The sequence below is a fragment of the Cyprinus carpio genome, chromosome B13 (assembly GCF_018340385.1).
Source record: "Cyprinus carpio isolate SPL01 chromosome B13, ASM1834038v1, whole genome shotgun sequence".
Taxonomy (NCBI): domain Eukaryota; kingdom Metazoa; phylum Chordata; class Actinopteri; order Cypriniformes; family Cyprinidae; genus Cyprinus; species Cyprinus carpio.
The window spans coordinates 20,638,320-20,651,884 of record NC_056609.1 but is presented as its reverse complement, the minus strand read 5'-3'; the positions used below and the strand labels follow the sequence as shown (position 1 = coordinate 20,651,884).

Below are 13,565 nucleotides of genomic sequence, written 5' to 3'. Positions count from 1 at the left end.
TAAGACTTAAATTTACCTATAAATTTGCAGTTGTTAATATTTTAAGTGTATGTGAAAGAAGTCTCTTATGCTAAAGCTAAACTATAATAAGTGTTTTCTGTTTTAATATGTTTTAGGCTGATTTGGTGCTCAAAAACATTTCTAACTCTTATTGATGTTGAAAACAGTTGTGCTGCTTAATATTTTTGTGGAAATTGTGATTCATTTTTTTTTTTTCAGGATTCTTTGATTAATAGAACATAGTTTAATAGAAAGAACAGAATTTATTTCAAGTATTTTTGTAACAATGTAAAGGTCTTTACTGTCACGTTTGATCAATTTAATGACTTTGCTGAACCGAAGTATTGATTTCTTGGTCCCACTTTATATTAAGTGGCCTTAACTACTATGAACTTACATCAAAAAATAATTACAATGTGCTTATTGTGTTCATATTGTATTACAAAACACTTTTGCTGCTATTGGGAATATGGGTAAGTTTAGGGACAGGTTTGGTGGTACTGTATGGACCGGTTTAATTTTAGGTTATGGTGATTGGTCAACAGTGTTACAGTAATACAGATGTAAATTAATTACAGATATAATTACATGCAGGAATTTTTTTTTTTTTTACAAATATAAGTACAATGTAAAACATTTGAAAATTAGGGTTTCAAAACCTCTTTATTTTGGTCTGAATGTCAAATCTGAGCAGCTTTATTATATACAATTTGAATGTGGATCATTTTGTCTTTGCAGTGTGGTAAAGGACTGGAAAGAGCAATTCTTTGTTGCTTGGTTGAGAAAACATGTTTATACTGTACATGCCTGAGTTTATTCTCCCTCAAATCACAGGCTTCAATCCACATCATACCAAACCTCATTCCAACATTAGCAAACTATGCTTTGTTGTGGCAAATGCAACTATTGTTCATTTTATAATCAGCTTTACAATGCAGAATGTATCTGTTTAGCCCACCAATGCATGTTTAATCTGATTAATTTCACAGACATTGTAAACACATAAAGTTTAAATGTGTAACATCATCTGCCAGGAATACTAATGATTCTTATGATCTGAATAGCATCATTTAGTAATGACCTTGAATGACGCTTCTGTTTACATGCAGCCCAATTACTAGCCAGTATTTTCTGACACCCTTAATGAATCATGAGTGTTTATTCTACAGAAATACTAGCAAATCTAAGCTTTCTGTGAATTGTCCAGTTGTACATGTGGTCCCCTGGCAGCATCCAGCAGTTGATGTAATGTTTTTTTTGGTAGTTGTCAGGACTACTGCGGTAGTTAAATCCATAGAACCAACACAGATATCCATCAAGTTTAAGAATATGGGTCACTTCATGCAGAGCAACACATGCGGTTGCAACAGAATTGCAATTCGGACCCTGGACCCATTTAAACATAATTTTTTGCTACAGAAATATGTATCTTTATCAAATTTGTTTTAGAATTATTATTATTATTATTATTTGTGTGTCTTGTACTTAATTTCTTACACACTCGGCTACATATTCAGGCTTCCTAGACTGACTTGTCGAACAAACAACCAGCAAAAAAAGCTTCTGGTCCTCCTCTATTCATCTGCCCAGATGTGTTGTATAACTTTGCTGTGTATTAAGGGGCTCTTTGGCTCATGAGTGGGACTGAGTCTGGTTCTCTCAAGCAGGCAGACAGCAGGGAAAGAGCTGTGATTACTGGGAGCTCCCACCAGGCCACGCTCCACTTGCCTCTCTGGGGAAGAGGGCTAATTGTTGCTCCCCTCCAACCTTTGGAGACTGTCTTCTCCTAATAGCCGTCATTAAGCAGCATGAATAATCCAGCGATGGGGGTCGGGCCATAAAGAAAACGGGGATGGGAATCTGAGATCAGCCGTTCCATAACGTTATATCTCCGGTGTGTATTGGGAGAGCAGTGTTCTCAAAATGCGGAAAATAAAGAATTATTAAAGTCCACTGTATTCAGTGCATTAAGTATTTATATATAATGGAATTGTTCTTTATAGTAAAAAAAAAAAACTGTTTGTTCCAAATGTAGGATATTGCCATGTAGTGGTTTATTTTATATGGTGACTTTAAATATGCGAGTTTGGATTTAATTTTGTAGCTTTGTATTTTATAAAATGTATCTAAGAAAAATAGTATTTTTTTTTTTTTTTTTTTACTGCAATCGGTTACTGAACCGCAAGATGACGCCAGTTGTTTGTATGAAACAGTAAGTCCGCACCAGTGTTGCCAGATGTACGGTAAGGTAATTATCGTATTTATACGATAATTTTGACCTCTGTACGATGTACGATCAATAATGAAAAAAAATAAAATAAATAAATTAATAAATAGAACGAGGCATCAGTTTACTGTCGTGTCGCGCCGACGCATCCGGTGCTGATTATAATGGGCATTTTGTCACACTGCTCTCGTCCTTAGACACAGTAACTTACGCCTATTTATCTATTGTGGTAATTTGCAGGTCGTGTCAGAAAGTTGTTGGTTTAGATAAATAGCTGTATCCTGTACGTTTGACTAGTGTACGAAAAATACCATAATTTTGAGCTTCTGGTACGATCCTTGAACTTTTCCAATCTGGCAACACTGATCCGCACGCAGTGTGCCAGGCGAGAGACGTGATTTTTTTTTTTTCAAGAACATAGTATACAACATTATAAAAATGTAAAGCCTACACAAAAATGAGACATTAAAATAGTGCCGGTTTTTTGATAAAGCATTGCCATGTACGTTAGGACACCGCTGGATGGCGCGAATCGAGTATCGACGTCACTATTAACTGAATGGGGGTGGGGGTGGGGAACAGTTTTTTCACCTTTGGAGTTTAAAATGAAAGCACAAGGAACGACATGAGCGTGAGTAAACAACCATATACATATTTGCTTAAAAGTTTCTTTCAAAGTTGCAAGCTCAGCGCATAAAACGGCTGTAGTGTAAAAAAAATATTATCTCCCTTAGGTCGCTGTTAACTGCTTGCGAAGAAAAGAGCGGTGTAAAAACTCTTCAGATTTTCTCATTTTGGAGTTTCTCTGCGAAAATAACTGCAGGTTTGGAACAACTTGAGCGTGAGTAAATAATCACAGACTTTGTTTTTTTTTTTGCTGAAGTTGCAGCTCAGTGCGGAAATTGAGTTGTTTCTTAGCTGCTGCCTCTTTATATTTGGTCAAGGGTGTTGTTCAAAACAACAGAATTGAGAGCAGAAGGTGCTCTGCGTTTGAGGGCCTAATATATACGAATCTCTGTGTTGTTTGTGGATTTCTGCCTCCAGAGTACAGCTGCCATTCTCGCTTTGTGCTTGCAATATCTGCACATACTGTAGCTCCACACAAAAGAGCACAGAGGCCTCTCTGAGAAAATCCGGGGCAGAAAGGCCTCCACTGCTGCAGCATATATAAACACTCCTGCAGAGCAAAAACAAAGCGGGACAGCACAAGGTCATGGTAAGTTTAGACGAGACGAGACAGGCAGGCTTTGATGAACAGTATAGCTGTGTTTACGCTCAACGCTAATGTTTCAAAAGGGATCCAGGGCTGAGGACGCAGGAGAAACTGTATCCTTCTCTCTTACTCCCTCTGAGCTCCTTCCTGAGCCCCTCTGCCCACCTCACGCTGCATCTGCTCATTAATATGCGCTGTGACCACAATGAAGGGGGAGAGTCGCTCTCTTTAACCTTTGTGCATGCGGCTAATTGTGCTAAGTAGAGGCGCTTAATAGACTGGAAAATAATCACCATATATCTCACGAAGAGAAGCAAATGACCTTCTCAAAAGACAATAGCCATCTCAATTTTAATACATCGGTGGTTTTATGATATTAAATGTCAAACCATTTGGTCTCCTCTGAATAATTAAATCAAATAAATTATAGCACCTAGGCAGAACCATCTTGTAGCCTAACCCAATTATAATGCACTGTAAAGCTAATTATTAAGCATGATTACAATTAGTATGATTTTAATAAATGTAACCATTAAAGGGTTCATCTCAGTCACTGCGTGTGGGAGAAACGGAGAGAGAGAGAAAAAAAGAGAGACTAAACTCAAGAACAGACGATAAGAGAGGACAAGACAGACTGAGATATACTGAGATTGTATCAATGGCTCTATGCTTATAATAGCTACACTCTTGCACTCATCTTGTCTAAACCTAATTGTGTAGATAACAGGTTTTAGCTGTTAAAGATATTATATGTTCAATAAATTATATATGTCTATTTGTAGCTAACAAACAGCATGGTTAAAATGATTAATCAGACCCTGAGTTAGAAAATATTACAGATTTTATTACTGTACTGTATTATCTGTAGTGTTTGAAGAACCTGACTTGTCTATACTATATTGCTTTATTTCTTAATCATAATATAAATGTTCATGTTTCTAATATTTATTTTAAATAAATTAAATTATTATAAACAATTCTAAAATACATTATAATACACAAATTGCATTATATGCATAAATATAAATGCATTATGTATTTTGCTTAAAAATAACAAACCCCATATACCTACCATAATACACTGTAGCTAATATTTGTATTTTTAGTTTCGAAAAGTAAACTACAACAACCAAGGTAATTGATCTTAGGTCTTATTCTAGTTATATCAGAGGGTTAAATGTTCTTTGATATGCTTTAATAAACAACACAATGACGACCTGTTTAAGCGGACATAAATAAGACAATAAATCAGTGTGCTCTTTTGCTCATACTGTTTCATCCTCTGCTTTTAGAGGATTAATCTTTATTTTATACAACATAGCAAAAAATAAAATTGTTACATACTTTACAAAATTGCATAATCAAATTATGCATGTTTGGAGTTAAAGCCATAATGCAATCCTTACTTTATGAAAGATACTGCTGCTGTTGTATGACATATTTTATACTAATTCTAGTACACGTGACATAACAGAACATCAGTATGTAGGTAAAAATATTTCAATCTCATAAATAATTTTGGTATGAAACTCTTTACTGTACATATTTACACTTGCTTCTCCACAAAAAGTATTTGGGCATATACAGTCCCCGTGCATTGTGTTTTAGGTTCAAGTTGTGCACATCCAGTCAAGTCTGTTTTCAGCTCAGGCTTCGGTTTCACCAGCTCCAGCTCTGCGTATGTCAGACTGTCCTCTACCACCCTTGGTTGAGGATGAGAAGAGAACAGGGCGTTTCAGATATATGAAGACTACAGTATGTGGTCAGAGGTCTGAAAGAGAAGTTTCTCTGGGGAATGTGGGGTCAGAACAACATGAAATTACAGATATAATTTTAGGATTGTTCATAGACGGTTCTAACTAGGAGTCTCAAGTATGTCGGAACAACCACTTCATCGGATAAACATATATTTCAGATGGTCAAAGGAAGTACTACTAAAATGGAATGCAAACAAAGCGAGTGGACAGAGCAGTAGGATAGACATATAAATGTTCTCCGATCCCCTGCCAATCACACTTATTTAAAGAAGTCTGTGTTCTGCTAGTAGAGAGTATATAAAGTTTATCGTTGACCAACCAGATTACAACTGGATTTCACAATACAATGCTGGACTGTAAAACATTTTCTGTTTTTTGCTGCTTTTCTGCATTTCGGTGATGATTTCCCTGGAAACTAATCTAATATGAATCAAGCATCTTAAATAAATAATCACGCTTTGGAAAGCAATAATAGTAAATAAAATTATAACACCCATAAATGGAAGTTGGTATAGCAATAACTGTGGCGAACATAAAGCTCAATGAGGAAGCCACATTATTTCCCTCTTGCATGTTTCTAGTCTGTGAAAATTCAATTGAGAGGCTAAAGAAAGTGTGTCGTTAGATGCAAATATTATAAAATTGTGAATAAAAAGATTACGCTTACAAAATAGATTATAAAACAAGTAATTTATCAAGATATATATTTAGGACAATTATGAAACCCTATCAGCATCACTTAATCTTTTTAATGCTTTATTATGAAAGAAAATAATGCTTTTATGTAAAATGAGTTCAATAAGAGTTAGCATTCCTACCATTTTTGTAGGTCGTGCCTTTAAAAGTTTGGTCCTACGTGGCTTTCTTGGTACAGGTGCTAGAAAAAAAAATAACAAAATGTGTGATACTTTTAAGGGTTCAACATTTGGTAACATCAAATAATTTAAAGCATTTATTAACTTTGGTTAATGTTTATTTTTACTTTTTATTTTTACATATACTAATTTCACTGTAAATGACAATTAATCTATTTTAAATGAACAAGAATTAATAATGAACAACAGTACATTCATAAATTAACATTAACCTATATAATGAAATGCAATAAATGCTCATTCATGTTTCAAAATACCTAATGTATTAACTAACTTAACCGAATTGCACCTTCTTGTACAGTGCTACCTAACATTTCGATAACCCAGTCATTTTTAATTTGGTGTTATAATGTAAGGGTTTCAGTCTGTTACGTACCTTTAGCTGGTATCTGTGGTGGTGGTAGCTGTTCAGTGATGTCTCTGAGCTGCGGTTTGTGTCGTCTCTCTTTTCTGTGCATTGCAGGAGAGGAGCTGGACACACTGGTAACTGTCTCTCCTGAACTGGATATATAAAACAGAAAGAAGTTATTCTTAAAATCAATCTAAGGATCAATCAATCACTTATAACAGTAAATCCGTGGTAAATCATATTGCATAGGTTTACCTATTTTCAGGACACTTCACAAGGTAATAATTGGCTAGATAGAGATAGAATTGAACAAGCATAAGAACATAAATAATATGTGTGTGGTAATAAGAAAAACAATCATACAATAAGAATAAATTTTTTTTTGATGTATTTTGAAATGCATTTTGCTCTGATGAGAGTATTTTTAAAAGTATCATGTAAATAATTTGACTAAGTTAAAAGCTTATCACCTCGTAGTCTTCGTTTGTGCTGCAGGTGCTGACATGTGATAGTCATGGCAAAGACAAGCATACAGACCAGACCGATAGAGCAGATGAGCACAGCACACAGATACAAATCTGAGAAAGATCACGGCAAAGCAATATGCTGTAAATATACATTCAAAGCCCTGACCTTGCAAGCAACAATGATACATTACTGTTACCTTTTTTTTTTTTTTTTTTTTTTTTTTAGTTTTAACAAATGGAATTAAAACTATAATTTACACACAGTAATGTTTTTTTTTATTTTGTATATAAAATATAATGGACTTTGTAATAATTTAGTGGAAATGTTGTAAAGTGTCATAAACCAAAGAAGAATCCTTATTCCAATATAAGCTTGGTCAGAGCTGACCACAAAAATAAACCAAACACTGCGAGCACGCTTGGTTTACATTTGAATTTGGTTGAATTTGGTTTGGTCTTTCTCCACCAGATGGGAGGAGATGTAACACACTAGCCAAAGCTGTGATCCTATCCACTTTATCAGTGATAGGGACCATACTCCAGACTGCAATAAACAACATGCTCTTATTTTATTAAAATAACGAGGTAACAGCATACCTTCAAACATGCGCCATATGACATCAGCTTTTCCTGTGCTTGGTATACGATGCACTGAAAACATTAAGAGAGACATAAGTGAAGCATGTAAAGTAAAAATAGTAAAAAGTAAAATGTTAAAAAAATAATTTTATTAAATGAAGAAACTTAACATTTTATGAGAACTGAAATCAGACTGTGCTTTTATTGACCTTTGGGATTAGGTCAGGTTTTTTTTTTTTTTTTTTTTTTTTTTTTTTACCAAACTGGTTTTCAGTTGTGGATTTTGTTGTGCTTCACATTTGTATTATAATTTAACAATCTAAGTTTAGGGGAAAACACAATAATGACATGTATTAACATTGTTGCATATTTGGCTCAAGGCTCAGCCTGGTCATTCTCCCCAACATCTTGTATTCCATGCAAATTTTTGGCAGGGTTGTACTTGATTAGGCTTCAGTATAACCAGGCAAGGACATTTAGTTTAAAAGGAATTTGTTTTAGAGTCCTCTAAAAATATTTAACCTTTGACCGTGAGAAGTGTGGCTTTAAATAAATCTAACACAGAAAGCTCATAAACAGTTATTAATACATATGGCATCCATTACATCAGTGTTTAAAAAACTAAGTCTACCATTAATAACTGTTAATACTTGTTTACCTAGGAAACAAAATTAAAATTTTTGAGAATATATGGAAAATCATATTTTCTCTCATTCTTTATTTAATTTTTCTTCTTTAAATTCTTACTGCGTGGCATTTTTTAAAACATGTCAGTTCAGGGAAAATTGCTTACAGATGTTGAGGGCATTGCTGGACAGAATTACTTTCAAAGCTAATTGTATGATATTAAGGTAAAATGTCAAATTAGCTGAATAAAATTTACATCATTGTATGATGAAACACAAAAAAGGTTCTCACTCTCTTAAAACTGTAATTTGTGTCCCACTAGCATTACAAAAAATATTTAAAGGTGCTGTATGTAAGATTTTGTCTCTACTAAAGCATAAAAATACCATAATATGTTTGCAGATATTTAAGAAATATGCTACGTTAACATACTTGTTTATGTGAAAAACAATGCTACAGTAAGTTATTCTCTTTTGAAAATTTGCGTTCCGGGCCAGAATGTCGATCTTTGTTTTGGTTTGTGAAACCCACCCACTGCTAGTTTACCCAATTGTATTTCGGGTTGCCAGTTGGCGGAAAACACAGTGGATTTCATTTCATTCATCATCAAGTGTGCTCGTTCCTTTTTGTGTCGTCAATCTGGCATCCTGCATCGTGTCAAGTCACCTACAAATAGGTGTCTTTACATATTCAGTTATGAGAAAGTATTTTAATGTATTTTCACATTGTTAATTACTGAAAAGCACAACGGCTGAGCTCTAAATAAACCCTTCCAAAAAACCTACAGAAGCCCTGATCATCAGCATATTAAAGTACTTTTTAGCACCATTCTCTCTGTGTTTGGGGTCCTAACGGATCCTGTTGTGCGTCTCCGCTCACATGAACTACATTAGCACCGACTCTGCTTGAAATGATGACCAGAACGGCTTTGACTCCATCCGCAGCAGGTATACAGTTACACATCTGATCTGCATTTTCTTTCAAGTCAAAGCCATTCTATTAAACCCCCACTAAACTGAAGGGTTCAGCACATTTTCAGATCTTTAGACACATTGTGCATTTTGTGCAATAACACTTGAGAACAATGTGCACACTACATTCAAAGTCAAATGGGTGGGGAAGAGCGTACAGTATGTTTGAGTGCCGCTTTTGTTTTGGGAAAGCATTAAGTCATTTTCTGGCCGACCCTGTGGCTGTAAGTGGTTAATCTCACTCTGTGGTCCTGCTTTGGTCTATGTTATTCATGGTATTTCAGCTGGTTGACATTGTTTTGTTGTATTTTTCACAAGGCAAATTCCCTGGTTTAAGTCAACCTACAGCCTTCATTTCCTTCCTTATTGCCTCTTGATTGTTTACTCTATCACTTGGTTTTATCTTGTATTTTTGTGTCTCTGATTTGGTTAAGTGTGGTATATGTGGTTGTCTAACTACATTGTCTACAATAATATACTGTTGCCTTTATTCCTTCAAAACCACATCTTTATATATGTGAGATATATGCTGATGTTTTTTCTTCAAGTTAATAATCAGCTACATATGCACTTTATGGAATGGTTTTAAAAAGTATTTTTACTGCATTTATCTCTCTATACAAAATCTGCTTAAATATACAGTGATTTCAAACACTTATTACTATTTTTTTTTTAGCTTCTAAAATGTCAGTTAAAATGTCAGACGCAATGGTTTGTCATGGCCAGTGATGTAGCATAACTGTAAATAAATTTACTTTTTGAACTTTATAAATTATAAAGAGATACTTTAAAGAAATAGCTCATCCAAAAATGAAAATTGGGTCATCATCCACTCACCATCATGTTGTTCCAAACCCATAATGCTGTCTTTCTTCAGTGGAACATAAAAGAAGAAATATGACTTGTGCACAGTATTCCAAGTCTTCTGAAGCCTATAATAGCTTTGTGTGAAGAACAGATTGAAATCTAATTTATTATACACTGAAAATCTTTACATCTGCACTATTTTTCACTGGCACGTTTTTGAGAGAACAAAATTTATCTTTTCAAATGATCCATTTCACAAAATCTGACTTGTTCATGGACTGATCCAGTTCTCAAGTTCAACTCTTGAAGGTGAAGATTTTCAATGAATAACTAACATTTTAGTCTATTAATCACACAAAGTGATTTTTAGATGATTGAAAGCTCTAGTATATTCTTCAGAATCTCCTTTGTGTTCTACAGAAGTGAGAAAGTCACTGCAGAAATTAAGTAAATGATGACAAAATGTTTATTTTTGAGTGAACTGTCACTGCAAGTGCATGCAACAAACACTTATTTGTTCTCTTTATTGTTGCTAGCATCAGGTAATTGCCGTTTGTCACGCAGATGATTAATCCAATGGACGCTGAGGCTTTGGGGACCTCTTGCTGTCCGAACACCATAGGAAAACTCATAATGCAGCCAGAGTAAATGTTTTCAGTTGCAACCTTGCCAAGTCTCCTCTCTCTGTCCCCACAGCATGTCCAGGTTGCTCTCGTTAACAGCCTCGTGGTCTGTTTGTGTTGGCCCAGAACACATTTATAGTGGAAATGATGTATACAGTATGTGGAAAGTGGAACCCTGAGACTTACAAACACACTGAAGCTAGCATGTAAGAAAAGGCTACAACGTGAGAAATGGGAACATATACGCCTCATTTTCAGGTTGATTATTTGAAATTTTATGGACCATTCGAAAACTATTTGGATTTGGGCTTTGAAATGTTGACATGGAGTAATGTCACTATGTGAATCTGATAGTCGCTCTTTTGTGATGTTCTGAAAAGACAGACCATCCCCTCTGTAAAAGAAGTTTACACATAGCTAACAAAGACCTTTGTCACCAATTGTGGAATTGGAATTGACCCTCTGTTGGATGAACTAAAGGATTAGTGAACTGGAGGAAACAGCTGTTGTGGTGTTAGCCCTGACCGTGGCAAGACATCACTCTTCCACATTTTGTAGTACAAGTACTGCAAGTATTGTGTTCACACTGTAGTATAGGTCTGAAGTATGCTTTGGGCTTTGGTTAGCTAACATGCTAAAGTTAACGGCAACACCAAAATGAGAGGATCATTAACTGAAAAAGGTAAATGCTTCCATATAGTGAAAAAAAAAAACAAAAAAAAAAACTGTGCTTCATTTCAGACAATAGTATCCTTAAGAAGTCATATACTGTACAGTGTATTGTACATCATTTAAGACACTGCTTTAAAAATCCTCAAGTTACCTCGTAATTCCATGCTCCCTGTTCCATTCGACGAGGCCCTCCACTTGTTTCTGTGCTTCCGTATTTCCTGCACTTTACAGGTATAGTTGCCCCTGTCCTCTAGGGACACATTCAGGATCAGCAAACGGTAGATCTGACCATCCATTTCTTCCCACAAGTGGAACTTGCTCTGGGGAAAGTGTTTGCTGTAGTTGCCATAATATTTGCTCTTCTTCATGCCCATCCTGACCACGAGGTGCTCGTCTTCAGGGGTGGGGAAGTAGAGCCAGCGTAGCACCAGGACATGGCTGCTTCTCTTTCTCTGAGACACTAAGCAGGACAAAGTGATGTTGTCTCCCTCCATACACATGCTGACTGGCCCAGGTGTGACGGTCACATTTAGAGCTTCACTCAGCTCTGGGAAATACATGGATTAAAAAAAGTATAAAAGCATGTTTAGACTTTCTCTATATTGTTGCTGCTGATGTAATATCTGTTGTATTATATTAAATACAGTATATCTGATTTTGTGATATGGACTTTCAAAAAAAGTCCATTACTTATCTAAAAAAGGTATTACCTATCATGATTTAAATGTGTTGGCAAAAGAGAAATAAAATAGATTTTAATCATAAAAAGAAAACCAAAGAGAATAAAAAATAGCTAATTAATTTTTCCAAATTTTTAAATATCTGAAAAATATTTGTTTTCCTATATATACTGTAGATCCTTTTATACCTCAAAAAGATAATTGCATACAATAAAAGATACAATAAAAGCTGTAGTAATTATCCGTTTGTTGAAGTTCTAGTTGTATGAAGTTATAAATTATAGAGCTTTATCCTGATTTTAAGATTTAATTACTATAGGTTTCCTCTCTCTTTCTCTCTCTCTCTCTCTCTCTAATAACACATACATATTCAATATACACACACACATATGTAGACACTGTGCATAAATATAAATATATTAAATATATATATATATATATATATATATATATAATATATATATATATATATATATATACCAAGTTATAATATTTATTCCTCAGTTGTCTTTGGAGCTTCATCAATGATATCTCCTATTCTGGCCCAAATCCATGACCCCTAAAGGGTGTAAAATATTTTGAATGCACATGGGCTTAATATGCCATGCCAAACAGAAAATACAGGTGAAAAACATTTGTCTGCCTTCTTGAACTAGAGGATAGAGCTGGGAACACGACAACAAGATTGTATCCAGCTGTTCAAAGCCTTTGTCGTGTTTATGTTGTGTCCCAATTACTCGAGTCCCTCAAGGGTCCAACCGGGGCTCTGTTTTCAATGCAAAAACCACATCACAAGAGAGATTTGGACATAAACAAAAAGTCTCACAATAATAATGCTGAATAAAACCCTGACCTGAAAATGTCTAGTTGCTGAGACTGCTCATAACAATGCAACATTTTGCAATACGTTTTTGCAAAAGTAGAAGAGTTTTGTTTACTTAGTTTTAAAAAACTTTAAGTATGCAAAATAGTTTTATGCAGATGAACGCAGTTACATGCAGTTATAAATGTGAAGCTGTTGTCTGAAAAATCATCTCACTGATCATGTACCCCTTGAAAGCTATTTTGCAAGTTGTTTCGTCATTGCATATTAAAAGGCCAACATAAACAGACAGTCTTACCTCCAATAAAGGCTCTAGTCAGGAGAACTATCGCAACAGTGGAGAGCTTCATTTTGCAGACCCGTAGGCTCCATAAACCCAACTAAACGTCAAGAAAAGAAAGGAGTCCCTGGGATTTTCTCTCCTTTTCTTTCCCGTTTCTCCCTCTCAGTGTGTGTGTGTGTGTGTGTAATCTGAAACAGTGCGTGCTCTGTTCCCAGTTAGAAACACCCCTCTTTCCCAGTCTTTCTTTTTTTCACCCGCTCTCCTTTTCTTTTTCTCTTTCTCTTTCTCTATCCTGTAATCACTCCCTCCTGCCAGTTAAAAGTACATAGGAAATGTCATTTCCTGAGAGAACCTTTGGAAGCAGCACAAATTTTCAGCTGGACCTACAGCATATGAAAGTATAGGAGAAGTGGCCTGGTGTTCGTAGTGTTTACATCCTTATAATGAGTGAAGTGGACTGTCACAAAGCTTAAAGGAATTGTTTACCCGAAAATGAAAATTAATGCTGATCCAAAGTCATATTACTTTTTTTCTAGTGGTAAACACAACGAAGAAATTGTAATGTTGCATAGTGTCGTTTATTTCTTCCATGCAATTACACTGATTGTGACT

General features: G+C 35.1%; 1 protein-coding gene across 1 annotated transcript; it reads right to left on the bottom strand.

Annotated features, from left to right (window-relative positions):
- Positions 1-4,697: 4,697 nt before the first annotated feature.
- Positions 4,698-13,168, bottom strand: vstm4a (V-set and transmembrane domain containing 4a). The gene is made up of 8 exons (XM_042737229.1): positions 12,969-13,168; positions 11,319-11,714; positions 7,486-7,539; positions 6,892-6,999; positions 6,677-6,710; positions 6,449-6,573; positions 6,016-6,074; positions 4,698-5,148 (listed from the first exon to the last, which is right to left on the bottom strand). Exons 1-8 carry the CDS (start codon positions 13,018-13,020, stop codon positions 4,987-4,989), a joined length of 990 nt encoding a protein of 329 aa, XP_042593163.1. The 5' UTR covers positions 13,021-13,168; the 3' UTR covers positions 4,698-4,986.
- Between the last annotated feature and the right edge of the window lie 397 nt (positions 13,169-13,565).

Coding starts and splice junctions, on each gene's coding strand:
- vstm4a (XM_042737229.1), bottom strand. CDS start 13,020: ATGAAGCTCTCCACTGTTGCGATAGTTCTCCTGACTAGAGCCTTTATT. Junction 6,711..6,891: donor GCACAAACGAAGACTACGAG/GTGATAAGCTTT, acceptor ATCTCTATCTAG/CCAATTATTACCTTGTGAAG. Junction 5,149..6,015: donor AGGCACGACCTACAAAAATG/GTAGGAATGCTA, acceptor TCTCATCCTCAA/CCAAGGGTGGTAGAGGACAG.